Here is an 18452-nt window from a genome sequence, read left to right on the forward strand (position 1 = left end):
CCTCTTGTCACTCCGCTCTGACTCTTGGGGTGGCCACGATCAGGGTGTGGTTCCTCTCAGAACGCCTTGTTGTAGAAGACACAGAAGGGTGAGGACAAGAGTCTAGAGAGAGTGCCGAAGATTGGAAACCTAGCAAGGACGTCCTGGACTGATGGAGTGTGAAGAGACGCTTTCGGAAGTGGCATGTCTCACCACTGCCTAAGTCCAAGAGCCTGCTTTGGATTTGAGTAAATAATCCTAGGCAAGGCCTGTGGCCACTTCTTCTACCCCATCTTCCATTCGACCCCAGGGAGAGCTTAGCCCTAGGGATTCCATTCGTGTAAACATCCTTTAGGAACTGTGGCTCAAGTTCTCCCTTGTTTCCTTCCTTCTAGGAGTTTCTCTCCAACACCTGCTTCCCTTGTCCACGCTAGTGTTTTCTTCTCTTTAGAGTTCCATGGGGCTTCCTTGGACCGCTTTTCCATACACTGTCTTGAGAGGCTGAGCCTGTGTCCTCATCCGGCCTTTCTGGGTCTGCTAGTCCTCTATGAGTCTGACTGAAAGTGGCTCCCTGGCCTGGAGTCTCCACATAAGCTCACACCGTTCTACAAATGCTGATAACACCTAGGGGCCCCTGCTCTCACCTGGGCTCTTGTTAGTTGAGCCTGAACTATTAAAAGCTCTGCTTCTCACTTCCCTAGGGATTCATCAAGTTAGATTACATGGAAATGATTATAATCCACTCCACGGGCTGGACCTTTCAGTTTCTTTCCCTCAGCGAGGCCTCTGGTGACCTGCTGCACACGCGCAGGTATCCAGTTACTCGTGTCCTCTGAGACTACTTGCAGTGGCCCCAGGCCAAGCCACCAGGCAGGACAGCTGGCACACACAGAGGGCTCTGTCTTTCCTAACATCCAGAATCTCTGATCTTCCCTATCTACACAACCCACAGCTTAGGCCTGATGGGGGTGGGGCGGTACGGGGGAGGGGGCAGAGCTGTGGTGAGATGGGCTAAAGTGGAGGCGAGGTTCACTGAGAGAAAGGGACTCCAAGCCTGGCCTGTTCCAAGCTGTGTGTCTCCCAGGAATCACACAAAGCAAAGCAGACAGCGGTGTGGGAATGGTGGCGAGCCTTAGCACCACGCTGTATCAACCTGTTCACGTTTGACTCCGTGGCTTGGAGCACATTGTCTCCTAACAACCACCTCTCTCTGGGGACCCACTGAGCACCCAAGGGTCTTTTCTGTCCTTGCAACTGAGGGAGGAAGGTCTCCTCTGATAGAACATGGCTGGTTGATGGTCTCACCTCTGCTGCCAGCCTCCTGGGGCTGGGCCCCTGTCTGAGGAACTTTTCCTTCAGTTCCCTGGTGCCGGAAGCTGGCCGCCCAGATTCCCAGTCTGAACGACTACCTCAGTGCGCCATGGAATACTGGGATTTTGACACCCCTCCCTGGGATTATATTGTCTGTTCTTCCAACACAGTAGGTCAGCCTGCAGGACGTGGTCAAGCCTTAAACTGTAGTCCACTGTCCAATTTCTGAGTGTCCTGTCCCATTGATCCCCACTGATCACCTGTGCCTGGCACTGTATGTGCAGGTCAGCGTAGACTGTGCCCTGGAGCAGGTGGAAGGCAGGGATGGTTGAGAAACAGGACTGTGATAAAGGCCAGGAAAGACCAGTCCTCCTTGCAGGACTTTGGGTCAGCCTTTCTTGCAATAGTCCCTCGATCTCACCTCACCCTCTGCCACGTAAGGACCATGACAAGCATTGAGCGAGTATTTTCTTTTATGTGGACGCTTTCAAAGCACAATCCCCACCTATCTCTCAGAAAAAGGAAAAAAAGAAAACGACTTGTATGTATCTCTATGTCACGTGGAAAGCTAGCATCGTTATAACTGATCGAAACAAACAACAAAGCTTGAGGAGGCAAGAGCACTGTGCCATAGGCATCACGTTCTGGGGGGAGGCGCCCTCCTCCCTGAGCTTTCAGCCATACCCCACAGACTGTGCAGAAGGACCAGGTGAGCATGGAGGGGTGGGCTGGGAGCCCCACTTACAATTCTCGGCTTGAAGGGGGGCTTGATCTTCTTCTGCTCCAGCAGGACCCAGTCAATCTCCTTGAAGAACGGGTGTTGCTTGATGGCATCCTCCCCGTTCTGCGCTGCTACACAGCCCAGGCGCTTGTGGGGGTTCTTGGTCATGAACTGTGGGGGCGAAGGAAGACATGAGAGCTGATGGAGCCTCCCTGCGTGAGGAGGGTCGTGAGAGAAGGCCTTTCACGTCGCCTCTCATACCTGCGTTTGCATGCCAGGGGCCTCACTCTCAGGGCGTCCTGCTCTTGATTATATGACGTAGTGTGTGCCAGGCAGCACTCTACACACAGTACAGCTATGGGTCCACCTCCCTGTGAGTCCCGTTGCTGCTTCTATGTCATAAGGGGAGGAACTTAAGGGGCTGGAGATGCACAGCTGGCAACGTACCGCATTGAGATTAGGACCTGACTCCTGGTCTCTGGCCACCCCAGATGTTCAAGTCTTTTCAGCAGAGACTGAATTCTAGAGAGTCACTCACAGCAAGGAGGTAAGAAAAGATGGCCAGGTGGGGAGGGGACGCCACCGGGAAGAGGGCAGAGGAGTGCCGAGAAGCCTCAAGTTTGAGGAAGACTCATGTCCAGGAAGTCACCCCAGCTCGATGACCTCAGATGTCCTGCACTGGCCTATACTCTTTCCTTTGGCATATGGAGGTGTCTCAGTTTGCGGTCTGCCTACTTTCAATCTCTGGACGAGTGTCCCTGCAGTGCCTTAGCATTCCCTAATAAGCAGTCAAAGTGTTCATTGCTCCGCTGGTATCCTGAGTACCATGCTTCTTGTCAACCTAAATTATAAGCTGTCTCAAAGTCACTTTCCCTTGAGCCCTGTGATACATCCACCTAGTACGGGCTCCATTCCTGCCTCCTACCTGAGCTTGGTAACCTGAAGGTTGAATAGGAGGCCGACCTGAGGCCCAGGCCACTGTGCTGAGTACAACAGCAGCAAGATGGCCGCCCGCTGCTGCATGCGCTGTTTACTGTTTTATGATACAAATGGCCTTCTCTAGCCCCATGGGAAACATTCTTCAATGACATAGCTCTAGGGACAGAGGCTTAGAAATACCAAGTGACAACCTAAGGGAACAGAGGTTCCAAAGAATAGCAGAGGGCTCTTCCTCCCTTCCACAGCCTGTCCTGCCTTCCTCCTCTAGGAGAGGGAAGATCAGCTTAGGGATGAACCCCTGTGGTAACTCCCTGGGCCCTGGGCCAGAGGCTCTCTTCTCAGACGGTCAACAGTTAACACAGTATGACCTCTAACCCCTCAGTCTTTGTAGGTCAATGCGCGTCTCTCTCTCTCTCTCTCTCTCTCTCTTCCTTTCCCCTTTCCTCCCTCCCTATTTCCTTCCTTCCTTCTTTCTTTTTTTCGTTCAAAATGTATTTATTTAAACATTTAACTTATATGTAGTTATATATGTGTGGGGATGTGCAGTTTGGGAGAATTCAAAAGACAGTATCAATGTGCTGGGGCTGGGGTCACAGGCAGATGCCAACTGCCCAACGTGGGTGCCAGGAAGCAGACCTGGAGCCTCTCTAGCAGCAGCTCATGCTCTTAACCACTGAGCTACCTGTGCAGCCCCAGGCGTCAGCAGCTCTCATACCCAGCGCTGCTGTCCTTCTTTGCTGTGGGGCTGTCCTGTGTGCTGCAGGCTCTTCAGCAGCAGCTGTGCTGCATCTCATGTCAGCACCTACACACTCCCTGCAACTGTGTCAACGTCACTATCTCCAGACTTGCTGGATATGTGTCTAGAGGGAGGGTGTCAAAACCATGGCGCTGCCTGGCCCATCCAAAGAGAGAGGAGAGAGGAAGAGAGAGAGTAAGGAGACACACACACACACACACACACGCACACACACACACACACGCGCGCGCGCGCGCACACACACCACATGAACACCACACACACACACACACACACACACACGCACACACACACACACCACATGAACACCACACACACACACACACACACACCACATGACCACCACACACACACACACACACCACACAGACACCACACAGACACCACACACATGCACACTACACATACACACATGCACACCGCACACACACACCACAGATACCATACATACATGTGCATTATACACACACATGTACACCATACACACATGCACCACCACCACACACACACACCACATGCATAACAAAAGCCACACACATGCACCACACACGCACACACACATACACATACATAAAACACACACACACACACACATACATAAAACACACACACACACACACACACACACACACACACACACACACACACACACCCCTGCTATGTGAGCAGGGAACTCTCAGAAAGACTGAGCTGGTATCTACCAGGCAGACTCCTGCTCTCTCCAGTGCTAGAGACCAGCTGTCTGGGGCCTGGTGGGGAATCTGGGAACAAGAGCAGAAGGCTCACATCCCCACCCTAGATAATCACTCTGGGATGGTCCTTGGTGGGGGAACCCCCATGACAGCTGCCTCAGGGGCCTTTTTAAGCTCGGAGACAGGCAGACACAACGTTCTGTGGAGGGAGTACTAGACCCTTCTGGAAGAACGAAGTAGACGCAGAGCAGCCTACGTTCTGTTTCAACAATGAAAGGGGAAGCAGTGAGGGTCCGTGTCTGAACTGCATGGTGTACACCTAAAGAAGTTTGGAAGGTTGTATAAAATTCCGTTCCTGAGTCATCTATGAGGTACAGAGTGTGGGGATCAGGCAGGCGGAAGTGGGGACACGACAAAGGCCTCTTACAGCATCCCATGATCCCATGGTGTACTTTTGGCATTTTAGGAGACTCAGTATGTGTCTCAGTTATTTAAATAAGTGAGAACACAGGTTGGGGGTGTGGGGGCTGGGTGGGCAGTTATTTAAATAAGTGAGAACACAGGTTGGGGGCGTGGGGGCTAGGTGGGCAGAGCTGGAGCAGGGACCAGGAGTGTACTCGCAAGGAGCATGGATCAAAGGTGGCATGCGAGGGTGAGCCTTCCAGCTTTGCTTCAGCCGCATGTTCTGAGGGAAGGAATTCGAATCAGATGGAGAATGATGCTACGGCAAGCTGGGTTCCAAGCTTCCTCTTAGAAAGGCAAGTCGGCTGAAGGAAGTCCTTGCTGCGGCAGGCCTGCAATCAGCTGGAGGTAGGAGTGGACACTCCCCAGACAGGTGTGTCTCTCTCAAGCAAACTCTAGCCCCACCATGCTTCAAGTCACCTGCCATCTCACCTTCTTGTAGACCAAAGGCATTTATTTCACCTTGTAAACTAGGGTAAAGAGAACAGCCCGAGACCTGAGAGCAGTCTTCCGTGTTGCAACAAATGCTGTGTGCAGTCCAGCTGGACAGTGGGTGCTTTACCTCCTGAGCCCTCTCTCTCTGATGATGATGATGATGATGTTTGTGTCTTTGAGACAGGTCTCAGGTAGCCCAGGCTGGCCCCTAATTCACTATGTAGCTGAAGAATGGCCTTGAGCTCTTTCGTCCTGCCTCCTCAAGTGCAAGTATGACAGACAGGCATGTGCTACTAGGGCTAAATTATGCATGGCTGGGTATTGAACCCAGGGCTTCGTGCATGACAGATGAGCACTCTACAACTGAGCTACATGCCCAGTCCTCCATAGTATGCTATGAGGATGGATGACAGAGTTTCCAGGAATGTTCTGTGTTTAAAGGTGTGAGGGTGGGCTAGAACAAGCCTCCCACACAGTGGGGCACGTGTCCAGTGAGAGGTTGCTCGGGGAAAATGCCACCGAGAATTCCTTGTGTTAAAAAAGGTTATACTGCAAGGTCTCAGCTAAAGTCAGGAGTTGTCTAACATGGCAGCCATGGAAGGTAAGGGAGCAAAGAGAGGTGAGGCAGGAGAGGGCGTGTGATTCCAGACTCCCACACAATGCTTGTCATGACTTCTGTATATTATAGCAAGTGCTACAAATTCCCCATCTGCCACACAGACAGTCAACTTTCTTCATAAAATATATAGACTAAAGTGAGGACTGTGCGAGGGCTCTTGAACAGGGCTGGTCTTGTGAATGTGGCTAGTTAACTACTGAGCTCTGGGGTATTCTGAAGAGGGGCAGAAGGCAGGACTGTGAGCTCAGACACACACACACACACACACACACACACACACACACACACAGATATACACAGACATGCACAGATACATACATACACAGAGACACACACATAGACAACACACACATAGACATGCACAGATACACACAGACAGACACACAGTTCACACAGACATGTACAAACACACACACACACAGAGAAAGAGACATGCACAGATACATACACACAGGCACACACACAGGCATAAATACAGCTCACACACACACACACTCAGACATGCACACAGACACACAGACACACACACAGAGACACACAGAGACAGACACAGCTCACACAGACATCACACACACACAGACACATACACACACACACACACAGAGGAGGGGAGGAAGAGATGGGAAGAATGCCCCCAGGGAGCAGGGCCATAGGTGAGGGACAGTGACTCACAGCTTTCAGGATGCTGACGGCCTCCTTGCTGAGCCAGACAGGGTATAGCACGTCATCATGAAGGATGGATTCAAACAAGTCGTCCTCATTGTCGGCTTCAAAGGGGGGTTGCCCAGCCATCATCTCATACATCAGCACCCCCAGGGCCCACCAGTCCACTGAAGGGCCATACTCCAACTCCTGCAGGATCTGTTCAGGAAACAAGCAGTGTCAGGGATCATTAAGAGCCCTACCCCAGCAACAACCCTGCCAACAACTCTTGTGGGAAGGTGTGTGCCCTCCTGTCCAGCTTGCGCCACCATCTTCAGAATGGACTGAGTGTAGAAGGTCAACCATCCTCTCTCCACAGGGAGTATCTACCATCTAAATTCTGGTGGGAACAAAAGGCTGCTTCTTTGTTTGAATGTCAGGTAAAGCTCTTGACTTGCACTATGGCCACTTTCAAAAGAAAAAAGCCCAAGTTGACCATTGAACTCTCGGGTGTGGGAGCTGAGAGGGACGGGCCGAGTTCTCAGGCCCCAGCACACTAGCCAGGGCAGGCTGACTAACCATGTGGAAAGGAGAGCAGTCTTTTTCTTTTTCTTTTTCTTCCTTTGAGTTAGAGTCTTACTTTGTAGCCCTAGCAAGACCAGAATTCACTATGTAAACCACACTGGCTTCCAACTCACAGAGATCTGCCGGCTTCAGCTTCCTGGGTGCCAAAACTAAAGGTGTGCGCTGCCATGCTTGGCTTGAACCTGAAAGCTGACATTCCTTAAGTGATGACAACACTCAACTTTACCTGAGTCCTGTGCTCTATGGAAAGAAACAACAGAAAAGCCATCTCCCTCAGCCCGTGTGCTCTACCCAGAAAGGATTACTGTGCACTTATCTATGACAGTAAAATCAGTCTCTCAGAGTCTCACCAATGAACTTCTCATTGGGTAGACCCTACAGATCCCAGGACGTGTCCTTTTCTTATGAAGGAATTTTAATTCAGAGCATAGCTGCTCTGGCAAGAGATCACATCCAAAGACACAGGGTTGTGTGACACATGTGTGACACATGTCTGTGTCACAGGGCTAGAATACAGACATGCCTTTAATCCCAGGACAGAGGCAAGCAGATCTGGATTCAAGGCTAGCCTGTTATAGAGCAAGTTTCAAGTAAAGAAAAGCTTAGGGGTCCAGGCATGGTGGTACACACTTTATCCCAGCACTCAGGAGACAGGGGCAGGTAGATCTCTGGGTTCTAGTCAGTGATGTTCAGGCAGTTCCATTTAGAGTGAGTTGAGAGGCAGTGCAGCGGGGTTGAGTTCGTGACAGTTCACTTCATAGAATTCAGAGGCAGTTTTACCAGGAGAGTTTTACAGAGAGAGGCTGAAGAGAGAGAACAAGCTAGACACAGGTAAAGACAGAAGGAGCCAGAGAATGAGAAGGAGCTCGAAGATTAGAACAGATTGCTAGAGTTAGTTTGAGACCTAGCAGAACAATTCAGTGAGAAACTGAGAGAAGCCAGATTGAACCAGTCAGCTTGGAGAAGAGTTTGAGCCAGAACAGCTGAGTTACACCAGTCTCCAGAGTTCAGGAAGAACTAGAAAGGGTGAGCTTATTCAGCAGGAAGTCTCAGAGGCTGAAAACATTCTAGGTCTAGGTTAGATTGTATGGAGGCTAGAAGCTTCCAGGACTAGGCCTAGGTTAGCAGACAGAGGCAGTAAGCCTCCAAGATACAATTACATCAGGAGAATAAAAGACACTTTAGGGCCAACCTTGCGAGTGAATGTTATCCCTGTGGCTAAAGGCAACATTTACTCAGTTCCATGGCTGTCTTACTATTTTTATCTTTGACAATGGCCACTCAGTCTCAGCAATGTTCCTTCCTCCCAGCCAAGGTTTATCTGGCCAAATGAATAGTCAGAGAATTAGCTTAGGATGAGCCCATGCTAAACACCTTTCTAGAGCAAGCTCAAACCACTTGAGATTAAACAGAAAGAATCTGGTAGCAGCACCTAATGACACCAAGCACACACATATTTAGAAACCATCTCAATTTGGGATGAAGAAGACTGTGAGAAAAATGCAGCTACCTCTAAAGTATCTTTGACTGATAACCCATTTCCTTTGCATCTGGGGGTTCTCTGTCCGGGCTTAATTCAGGGTATCTGTAAAATCAGAACTATAGGCCACGCTGGCTGGGGCCCCAGGCAAAGCTTCCTGAGACCTGGTAGTCAGCCTGGCTTACTGAGTCCCCTTGGTATTACTGGCTTCTGTCCTTCAAGGTTATGCCTATGCCATATCTCTTCCAGAAAGCCCTTTCAGCTTTCCCTGGCATTCTCCGATCCTTATGACAGACACCCTAAGGTCTTGCCTGTTCCTAAGGTTGGCGTTATGTACCCCCCTTATAATACCGAATTTTTAGACACTTTTCACAGCTTTCCCCCCTGGAGCATTTGGAAAGCACAACAAAGTTAGTCCCTATCATTTTCCAGAGCCTGCTGCTGTGGCCAGTCTGGTCATGTCCCCAAGACACAACTACTTCTTCGCACCTCCCACTGTGTGCCTCTTACTCAGTGTGCCCTGTTGACTCTGCAGCTCATGGGCTCTAGCTGATAAGATGACCGCGTTAGCCACTTCTGGGTAGATGGCTGGCATCTGCATCTGTGGTTTTGGTGGCATTTCTACGGCAAGACACTGGATGATGCCACAGCAATGGCAGGGTGGCCATATTCAGCCTTCCTGGGTTCCCTCTGAGCCTTGGTTTTGGTGGACTCTTTTGTAAAATTCCTTTTTAGGCTCAGATCTAATTATCTTGGCATAATCACCTTGCCAGCAATGAATCCGGTGAGGAGGTAGCTCTGCATGCCCAGAACTGATAACCATTTCCTGTAGAGCAGGGCCAGGTGTGGAGAAATCAGAGGCGAAGGTGCCAGAGGGGTCGGCCAGGGGTGCAAGGTGGGTAGAGGCGGCTTGGCAGGGCTGATCCCGCAGAAGGTGGCTCTGGTTTCAGGGCTAGCCTCTCCTACTTGAGTAAGTGCATAACTTCTTCAGAAATGGCACTCCCACCTTTAATCCCATTAGAGCCTTAAAGCAACTTGCTGAGATGGGCAGGGCAGGCACTAGGATTCCCATGGGAAAGACCGGAACCCGTGGCTCTGAAACACTCCCTGACTTCATCGAGGGGACACGGGGACACTGTGGGAAGGTCTGGACTCAACCCCAGGATACAGCCCAACAGTGAAGAGACTGAGGGAGGGAGGGACACTTGGCCAGCCCTTATTGTGAGCTGTGCCCTGTAGGAAGTGCTCAAGGGGCATAACTTCATTTCATCTCCCCACTATCTATATGGCTATAGAAATATCTACATAGATCTGACTATACCGAGAGTATATAAAAAAAGAACTATGTAGAAACTCTATCTAACAATATAACTCCCGAGACCAGGAAAGAAATATGCAATGTAAACAATCTCTAGCTGTCCAGTTCAAGCTCACTCAGGTCTGAATATTTTATGACACAGGGTCTCGTGAAGGCCAGCCCTTGCCAAGACGGCCATGCCTTTCTTTATCATCTGTCATTTGCCTACTGTAAGGCCAGCACTTGTTTGCCATCTCCAGTGTTGTAGCAATTCCGTAAGTGGGCTCAAAGGAGAGTGGGCAGGAGGAGTTACGGAGCCTTGTGTGATGCACACCCAAGAATCTTGCTGGCTTCTCCTTCACTGGAAAGTGCATGTTTGGGGGTGGGGGATTCTTAACCATTGTTAACCCTCTGACCACTGTGGTGTTGGCTTACAGAGGGACAGGAATGGGAGATTCTCCTAGTAAAGATTGAATGCAGAAGATGAGAAAGTAAGTCCCAGGGGAGAGTCCCTCCGGCCATTTCTCTCTCCTTGCACGTTGACGCTCTGCTGGTGTTCTGCTAAGGGAAGACGTTAACAGAAGAAGATCAAAGCTCTGCCGGGCACTAGCTGCTGGGCCCACCAGCCTCACTCCTGAGCTCTCCCTGGCCCCACTTGTGTTGCCTGACTTGGGGACAGATTGTTGAAGGCCTATCTTTTACTCTGCCCTTTTGTGGTGGCTGTTGTTTTGTTTTCGCAGAAACTTTATCAATGCACACGGCATTGAGAATCAATTCTGAAACTAGATGGTAAACATCATCACAAGGACACAAAGGCAATGTCCCCATCTCTTAAAGAAAAGCCTAGCCAGCCATTCACGGGCTGTATTATAGTGCAATCAAACTGTAAGTGGCTACATAAAAAGCACAGAGTGAATCCTTTCCTGTGCACTTAAAAACATTTTTAGATGAGTATCCTAAAGAGGAAGTATTCACATTTCAGAACAAAGACACACAGGCTCCGATTCCAAGCTGGAGGCCATTAAAGCTGCTCACCACAACCCACGAACACAAGTGAACCCTACAGATGTACCTATAACCACACCTAGCTCAAGGGAATGGGAGAATCTGGAATGTTCTGGAAAAGCAGCTCTAACTCCAGGAGACATACACGCTATCTAACAATTTAACTCCCAGAAAGAAATATGCAATGTAAGCAATTTCATCCTCCAGCTGTCCGGTTCAAGTTCACTAAGATTGGAGTAATTTGAATATTTTGTGACACAGGGTCTCGGGAAGCTCAGGGTAGCCTCGGAGTCACTATGCAGCTGAGGATGCCCTTGAGCTCCTGAGTCTCATGCTTCTATGTCCTGGGTGCTGGGATTACAGTCTTACACCGCCATGTTTGGTTTACACAGTTGCTACGTGTGCACCGTGAAGGCCTTGCACAGCGTGTTAATGTGTACCATGTGGCTGCCTTCTTCTCAGGATGGACATGATGAAGACTCACCTCTAAGGAAATCCGTAGTCAGTAAATAGATTGTATGGGACTGAGGTCATATTCCTGGCTCCTTTATTCTAATTTTGTTCATCATTACAAGCACTAATAAACCTTTTACTCTGTCTATACTATTTTGAAATGCTGTTTTATTTTATTGGAGTGGTGTGTGTGTGTCTGACTGTCTCTGTGTGTGTGTGTGTGTGTGTGTGTGTGTGTCTATCTCTCTTTGTGTGTGTGTCTATCTGTGTGTGTACCTGTCTATCTGTGTGTGTGTGTGTATGTGTGTGCGTGTGTCTGTCTGTCTGTGTGTCTGTGTAGAGGCCACACATCATGGTACACACATGGAGGTCAGAGATTAACTTTCAGTAGTTGACCCTCCCATTCTATCTTTAAGTGTGTTCTGGGGACTGGACTCAGGTTGGCTGGCCCATGCTACAACTGCTCTTGCTTGCTGAGCCATCCTGCCAGCTCTCTAGTTATGTTATTTAAATCTCCTGGAAATGGCCGAGATGTTTCATCCTTTGGTTTTTCCTCATGTTGAAATGTCTCATTAATTAATTAATTGCCATTATTTAGAACCTGTGTGCTGGGCACAGCAGTACCCAGATTAGAAGCACAGACTCCGCCTTGAGAGGCTCCACAGCCTATAGATAATAGCCCTCCTTCTCTGTGAGCCTCCCACTCTGATCCTTCTTGTTTTCAACACTGCTCTCTTCATCCCTATGGTTAAAAGAAATCTAAAATGTATTTTTTTTTAAATTCAATCTCTCTATTTCAGATGCTGTATGAAGCCTTCCCACACCCAGAGGCAATCTCCTGTTTCAGGTCCCTCATGTGTCACCCCGTCTAGACCAACAAGCTCCCTTAGAAGAGCAAGCAGAGTCTCAGTCAGCTCTCCGTCCCCACGTCGCTTCATCAGGCAGGTGCTCAAACAATGTCCTGTGGAAGGGCGCTTTTCCACACAGCCAATGCTTAGTGGGATTGGTACCTCCCTCCCATCTCATGTGTCTCAAAACCATGGAATGCATTTAACCAAGCATCTACGGGGCTATGTGGCTGAATGTCTAAGCCTAAACTGTTCATGCTAAGGAATTCTTGGTTTGGGCCAGACTGCTCTGAAAGGACAAAGCTGAATTTCGGACACCTCACAGTGTGCACACATAGGGCGACCCCCTGGCGAGGCACACAGGGGACACCTCTGACCTTTGCTTACATGGTCCTCTTGCTCCATGCACGTGCCTGCTCTGTAGACTTACAACCTCAGTGGAGATGGCAAAGCATTCCTGGATTTGCTGTGGGGATTACATCCAGTGAAGCATTTGCTGCCTCTTGAGTGGGCTTTCACTGGTTCGGATTAGCAGGAAGTACAAACTCTCCTGCAAGTCAGCCAGTTTCTCTTAGTCCTGGCTCTGGTGGTAGCACTGGACTAGGATGAATGCATGACACTTAGCAAGGACTCAACCAAGCATGGGTAGGACTAGCCTGTCACCCTCAGTTCACCTAGGCGGTCTTCACTGCCACCTCATCCTTACAGAAAAAAATCCCTAAACCATTTCCCTTCCTGTTTCTTTTTCCTAGGATTCATCCTGTGTCTGCAGAGCCTTCACTTAGCACCCCCAGGTGACCCCCAGATGCACGGCATTTACTGGGATTTGCCTCCTCTATGACTCTAACGGGGAGAAGCTAACCCTGCGCACGGGGCTTACCTCTGGAGCTATATAGTCAGGAGTCCCACAGAATGTGGTAGTCGTCACGCCATTCAGAATCCCTTCCTTGCACATTCCAAAGTCAGCCAGCTTGCAGTGACCTTCTGCATCCAAGAGGACGTTGTCCAGTTTCAAATCCCTGCAACACAGGTTGAGGCCACATGGTTAGACACACACACACACACACACACACACACACACACACACACACACACACGCACACGCACGCACGCACGCGTGCATAGGCGCACGACAGAGGTTTCTTGATTTAGAGGGAAATATCCAGGAAAGGGAGTCTTGGAGGAGGTTTCGACCTGCCTCAAAGTAACTTCAGTCTAGGGCCATCGCCCAGCTAGTCAACCCTCAACAGTACTTACAGCTCCTCAGTAAGACAGAATCGGCCACAGCTTCGGGACGGTGTTAGGTTAGCACTCATGTCATTTAGAGCCTGCTGTGAGAAATGAGTTGGTCTCTCTCTGGCTCCATCCTTCAGACTGACATAACTCAACACCACCAAACCAGAGAAAAACCACAAGCACCAGAGTCTGAGCTGCTGGACTCCAGAGCAGGAGATGAAGGCTGGCTGGTGCGAGCAGTGAAAACAGCCTAGCAGCAATGCGCCTCAGGGGTGGCTGGGGGAGAGGAATTGAAGGCACAGAGACCAGAGGACAGGGGTACAGCAGAGGTGCTGGAGGAGTAAACCTCAAAGAGCTTGGGATGCCAGGAAGAGGAATTTGAACTCCATGCTGAGGGGACTGAGCCCTGCCTGCGGGAGCACGGCGCGCGCAAGGTTTCATCTTCTGGGGGTAGCAGCTGAGGGAAATAACGCAGCTCTGATATAGGATCTGTACAGGACGGGTGAGAGTCACAGGAGCAGACCAGCCCGCAGCAAGGTGGTTCCTCTGTGGCCCTCTTAACACTCCAGGGGTCTAAGATTTCTTGGCTAAAAACCAGGATTCTAGATAAGACCACCCCCCAACACACACACACACCCAGAGAGACACAGACACACAGGCATGTGCACGCACATGTCCTGCAAACCCAGACCTTGCACTGTAGATGAATCTACAGTATTTGTCGGTTACCGCCCTGTGCCTCTCTCAGCAGCTACTAGGATATTGAGGTGAGCCTCAAAGAGGCGGCTTCTTCCCCTACAAGCAGAGGTCAGGAAGGGTGGTGCTTTTGCCCCTGCTGGCATGTAAACTTGAGCTCCCAGCATCCCATGGGAGGGGAGGTAGCACAGGAAGTGCTCCCAGACCGGCCCGAGCTGTATCTGTGACCCTGTTTCTGCTTACAGCTGTGATTCCTTGAGAACGAAGAAAGCACAGGGAAAAGTGCTTCTCTTACAGAAGGAAGAGTGAGGCCAACCATCTGGGCCACTGGGGTGAGCTCCTGACCCCAGCCAGCCCTGGCACAGGACTGAGGGCAAGGCTCAGCTTTGGCTGGGGTGGGAAAGCAGGATCAATGTTGGGCTAGGATCCAGGCTGCCACGGTTTCCTCACTTGCTGTGGCGTAGCCCTGGATTAGTCACCACACTGGGCTGGTCCCTTAGCTATCAGGTCAGGATCACACACTGTTTGTATGCTTGTCTGAAGGACTAATAGGATGAAATGTGTGAAAGGTGAAGGTTTTCCATCTCATTTTATTCGTCTCCTTTACGGAACATTTGAGTTGGAGGGACCGGGGAGGCCTGACAGTTCCCTTGAAGTTTTGTTACTGGGGACCTGGGCAAGTGGGACTGGCTGAGGCAAACATTCCTCCATGTTGTAGTACGCAGAGATGCCTTTACAAGGCTCAGATGACAGTCAAAAGATGGCAACAGCGAGGAGTAAAAGCAAAGCTTCTGCTTGAGTCGGTTACACGCCTACCTCTGGATTTCCAAGACCGGCACTCTTGCTCGGACCATGAGCTCAAAAGAGCAGGCTTTGTGGCCAAGGTTACCCTGGTAGAAGTAAGGAACCAAACCAGGGAGGAAGTAAGTGCTTTCTTTTAGGTGACCAGGATCTCCTGCTCTGAAAGATGCTGTCTCAACCCTGTGCGGTTCTCCTCTGCCCTCCGACCCTTCCAGGGCCAGATAAAACACCCACAGTGCCTGTGCTCCAAGTACCCCTTAAAACCTTTAGGGTGCCATTGAAGGGGCTTATAATTCTTATAAAGGATTTATAATTCCTTTAATTAATTTTTTCATATGATATATTTTGATCATATTTTTCCTCCTCCAACCACTTCCACCTCCTTACTCATCTAAATTATTATCTCTTTAAAAGGAGAGAGAGGAAAAAAAACAAAAAACAAAAAACCAAGCAAGCAAAGTCCAATGAAGACCAAAAAAAAAAAAAAAAAAAAAAGTCCAAGCAAAGCAAAATGAAACAAAAATGCCACAAAAATACCACTGAAGTCCTTTAATGTTGGCTAGCTACGTCTGGGCATGGGCCCTGCCCTGGAGTGTGGCTCATATACCCACTGACACTCCAGAAAGAACAGATTTTCCCTTTGCCAGTGGGTATCAATTGTTAATAGCTTCTTGGTTAGCGGTGGGAGCCTCTGTCCACTTCCTGCTCTCAGTGCTGGGCCTGTGCAGGTCTTGTATGTGCTGCTATTGTCTCTGTGAGGTCACATGTGTGCCAGTCCTGGCATGTTTAGAAGACGTTGTTCCTTGGGGCCATCTGTCAGTTCTGACTCTTAAAATCTTTCCACTTCTGATTCCATATAGATCCCTGCGTCCTGAGGGGAGGGGCTGATGGTGACATTTCATTTAGGACGGGCTGCTCCAACACTCTCACTCTGCAAATGTGCTTATTTTCCAGTAGTGAGCCTTTGTAATTCTTGTTGTTCTTTCTTCCTCCTCTTCCTCCTCCTCCTCCTCCTCCTCTTCCTCCTCCTCCTCCTCCTCCTCCTCCTCCTCCTCCTCCTCCTCCTCCTCCTCCTCCTCCTCCTCCTCCTCCTCTTCTTCTTCTTCTTCTTCTTCTTCTTCTTCTTCTTCTTCTTCACAGAGTTTCTCTCTATAGCCTTGGATGTCCTAGATTTGCTCTGTAGACCAGGCTGGCCTCGAACTCAAAGATCCTCCTGCCTCTGCTTCCTGAGTGCTGGGATAAAAGGTGTGTGTCACTACCGCCTGGCCTTTTAATTCTTAACTGCAAGAAGCATCTTCTCTGGTGTGGGTTGAACAAGGCACTGCCTCTGGGCACAGAAGTACATCAGGAGTGGAAGACGGTCTAATACTTCTAGGCAGCCTAAGCCTGGCTTTGGTCTTACTCAGGTTGCTAGGTTGAGTCCTCTAGGCACCCACCAGGCGCCATGTCTCTCTCTCACAGGTAGTTAGGGGCAGCCCGTCAGTCATTTCTCCTCTTTCTCTAGCTCACTCCTCCTTGGCCTCTTTGTTTCCTGCCCTGTCTTCTCCCTAGGGAAGAAGTTGACCCAGCTGCTGTCAGATATGAGCAAGTCCTACGGGTGCCCTTGGCTATGACCTGGGTTGGCCCTAGCCAAAACCCTCCTTCGCACCCTGTAGCCATTGATGTATGCAATCCTACCTCCAGCCACGTCCTCCCATTCCCACTCTGATATCTGAATTTTTGAAAATTCTTAACTTTGCACACAAAACCAAACACAGGAAGAGTGAGCGGGTGACTTCCAGTCCCTGGGAGCCAGCCTGACAGCTAACAGAAATGCTACTCCTCTCCCTCTGTGACAAGGTTGTCTGGTGCAGGGGTGTCAGGGGAAGCCGTGTGGGGTGGTGGTGGGGACAGCTTTGGCAGACAGGATCCTCAGGGAAGCCAAGCCATGCCTGCCGAGGGAAGAGGAGATGTCCTTCTCCATGAGGAGGGGAGGAAGTGCCACTTCTCCCGGCTTCCTCCCTTCTCTTCTCCAGCAGTGGCTCCCTCAGGACCCTGGCTTTCTCCTGCCCCAGTCCTTCCCAGAAGTCTCTCTGCTGCTGGCACAGCAGGAGTCTGTAGGCCTCTCTAGGAGGAGGGAAGGGTGGGAGGAAGGATGCCTAGGTCTGACTTCTTGGACATCCAGCTACAGAGCAGGTGCAGGATGAGGGGACAAGGGAAGGGTGAGGGGGGCAGGGGAGAGTCTTTCCTCCTGGACAACTCCTAGGTCCTCAGTACCCCTTAAATAGTTAATTCTTATTTCACTCACAAGCCATATAATCTCATGCATGAGACGCTTTACACGTATGTCAAGGAACTGGGTGCATTTCCTAGATGGTTTTGAATCTGAAGCACAAATGTGGGTTTGGTTGATGTCACCAAGCTGCCCTCCTTAGAGAGTAAAACACCTGACCTGTCATTGGCCACAGATGGCAGTGTCGCCACTGCTCTATATACCTACCAATGCGCTACACTGCCAAGGTTCAGTTTGTGTGCTAAGGTTAAATAGTATCTCAGTACACTGTTAAAGTTTGAGCATTTGCTCCCATGTGTTAAGGAGGGAGGTGTGTGTGTGTGTGTGTGTGTGTGTGTGTGTGTGTGTGTGTGTGTGTGTGTGTACACATGCCTTCTTTTCACTGTGGCATTCCTTGCTGATTCTCAGAAGCTCTTTTCCATTAGGACCCAGACTTGGTGCAGGACGAAAACTGCAAACACTTTATCACGATCATTATTTGACTGTGGGTGTGGCTCATGGAGGTTTTACTAATATCATTTGTTTTTACTTAATTGAGTGAATATTTAGTTTTTATGGGTTTTGGATTTCATATCTTGAGTTGAAAACTTTTCCTTTTCAATTAATATATGTATCCTATCAACGTTTCTCTCACTTACTTCACTTTCATTTTATAACCATAAATCTGTGGTACGTTTATTTATTCTGACAAAAGTTTGAGATACACTGCTCAGTCTCCTTGTTCCTAGAAATCTGGAAGCAATACAATGCTTAATAGTTATCTTTCCCTAACAGAATAGCAAATCTCCATATACAAATGGAGGATTTGCTGCACCATTCGCACAGTAACACCTCTCTATAGCATGCTTTTTAATTATTATAGATTTATAGTTATTTAATACTTGGTGGGCCTGGTCTCCGTTTTCAAATTTTCTTAGCTCTCCGATTCTTGCTTATTTTCCATATGAACTTTAGAATTGTCTGTTTATCTTTTTAAATCCTGATTCTGTTTTTATTGGGAACACGTTTAAAGTTATAAATTAACTTGTGGAGAATTGACATTTTATGATGTTGAATCTTCTTGGCCAATAATTCTATTTGTTTTTCCGTTTGTTCAAATCTTGTTTGTGCCCTTTAGAAGGATTTCAGGTATTCTCTCACATAGATCTTGAGGCTTTCCTGCTACATTCTATGGCAGGTTGCTGACTGTCCCAACATCCTCTTGCTTCCTTAGGAAGAGAAT

The 18452-nt window shown here is 49.3% G+C and overlaps 1 protein-coding gene across 1 annotated transcript in view; it reads right to left on the reverse strand.

Moving 5' to 3' along the window:
• Prkce (protein kinase C epsilon) overlaps positions 1 to 18452 on the reverse strand; it is a 486812-nt gene that overhangs the window by 22458 nt on the left and 445902 nt on the right. Inside the window, exons 12-14 of the mRNA XM_051159732.1 lie at positions 13106 to 13244; positions 6588 to 6776; positions 2036 to 2182 (exon numbers count right to left, since the gene is read on the reverse strand). Of these exons, the coding sequence (XP_051015689.1) occupies positions 2036 to 2182; positions 6588 to 6776; positions 13106 to 13244 (475 nt within the window). The remainder of the gene's footprint in view (positions 1 to 2035; positions 2183 to 6587; positions 6777 to 13105; positions 13245 to 18452) is intronic.

Source organism: Acomys russatus, chromosome 1 (genome assembly GCF_903995435.1).
Source record: "Acomys russatus chromosome 1, mAcoRus1.1, whole genome shotgun sequence".
Taxonomy (NCBI): Eukaryota; Metazoa; Chordata; class Mammalia; order Rodentia; family Muridae; genus Acomys; species Acomys russatus.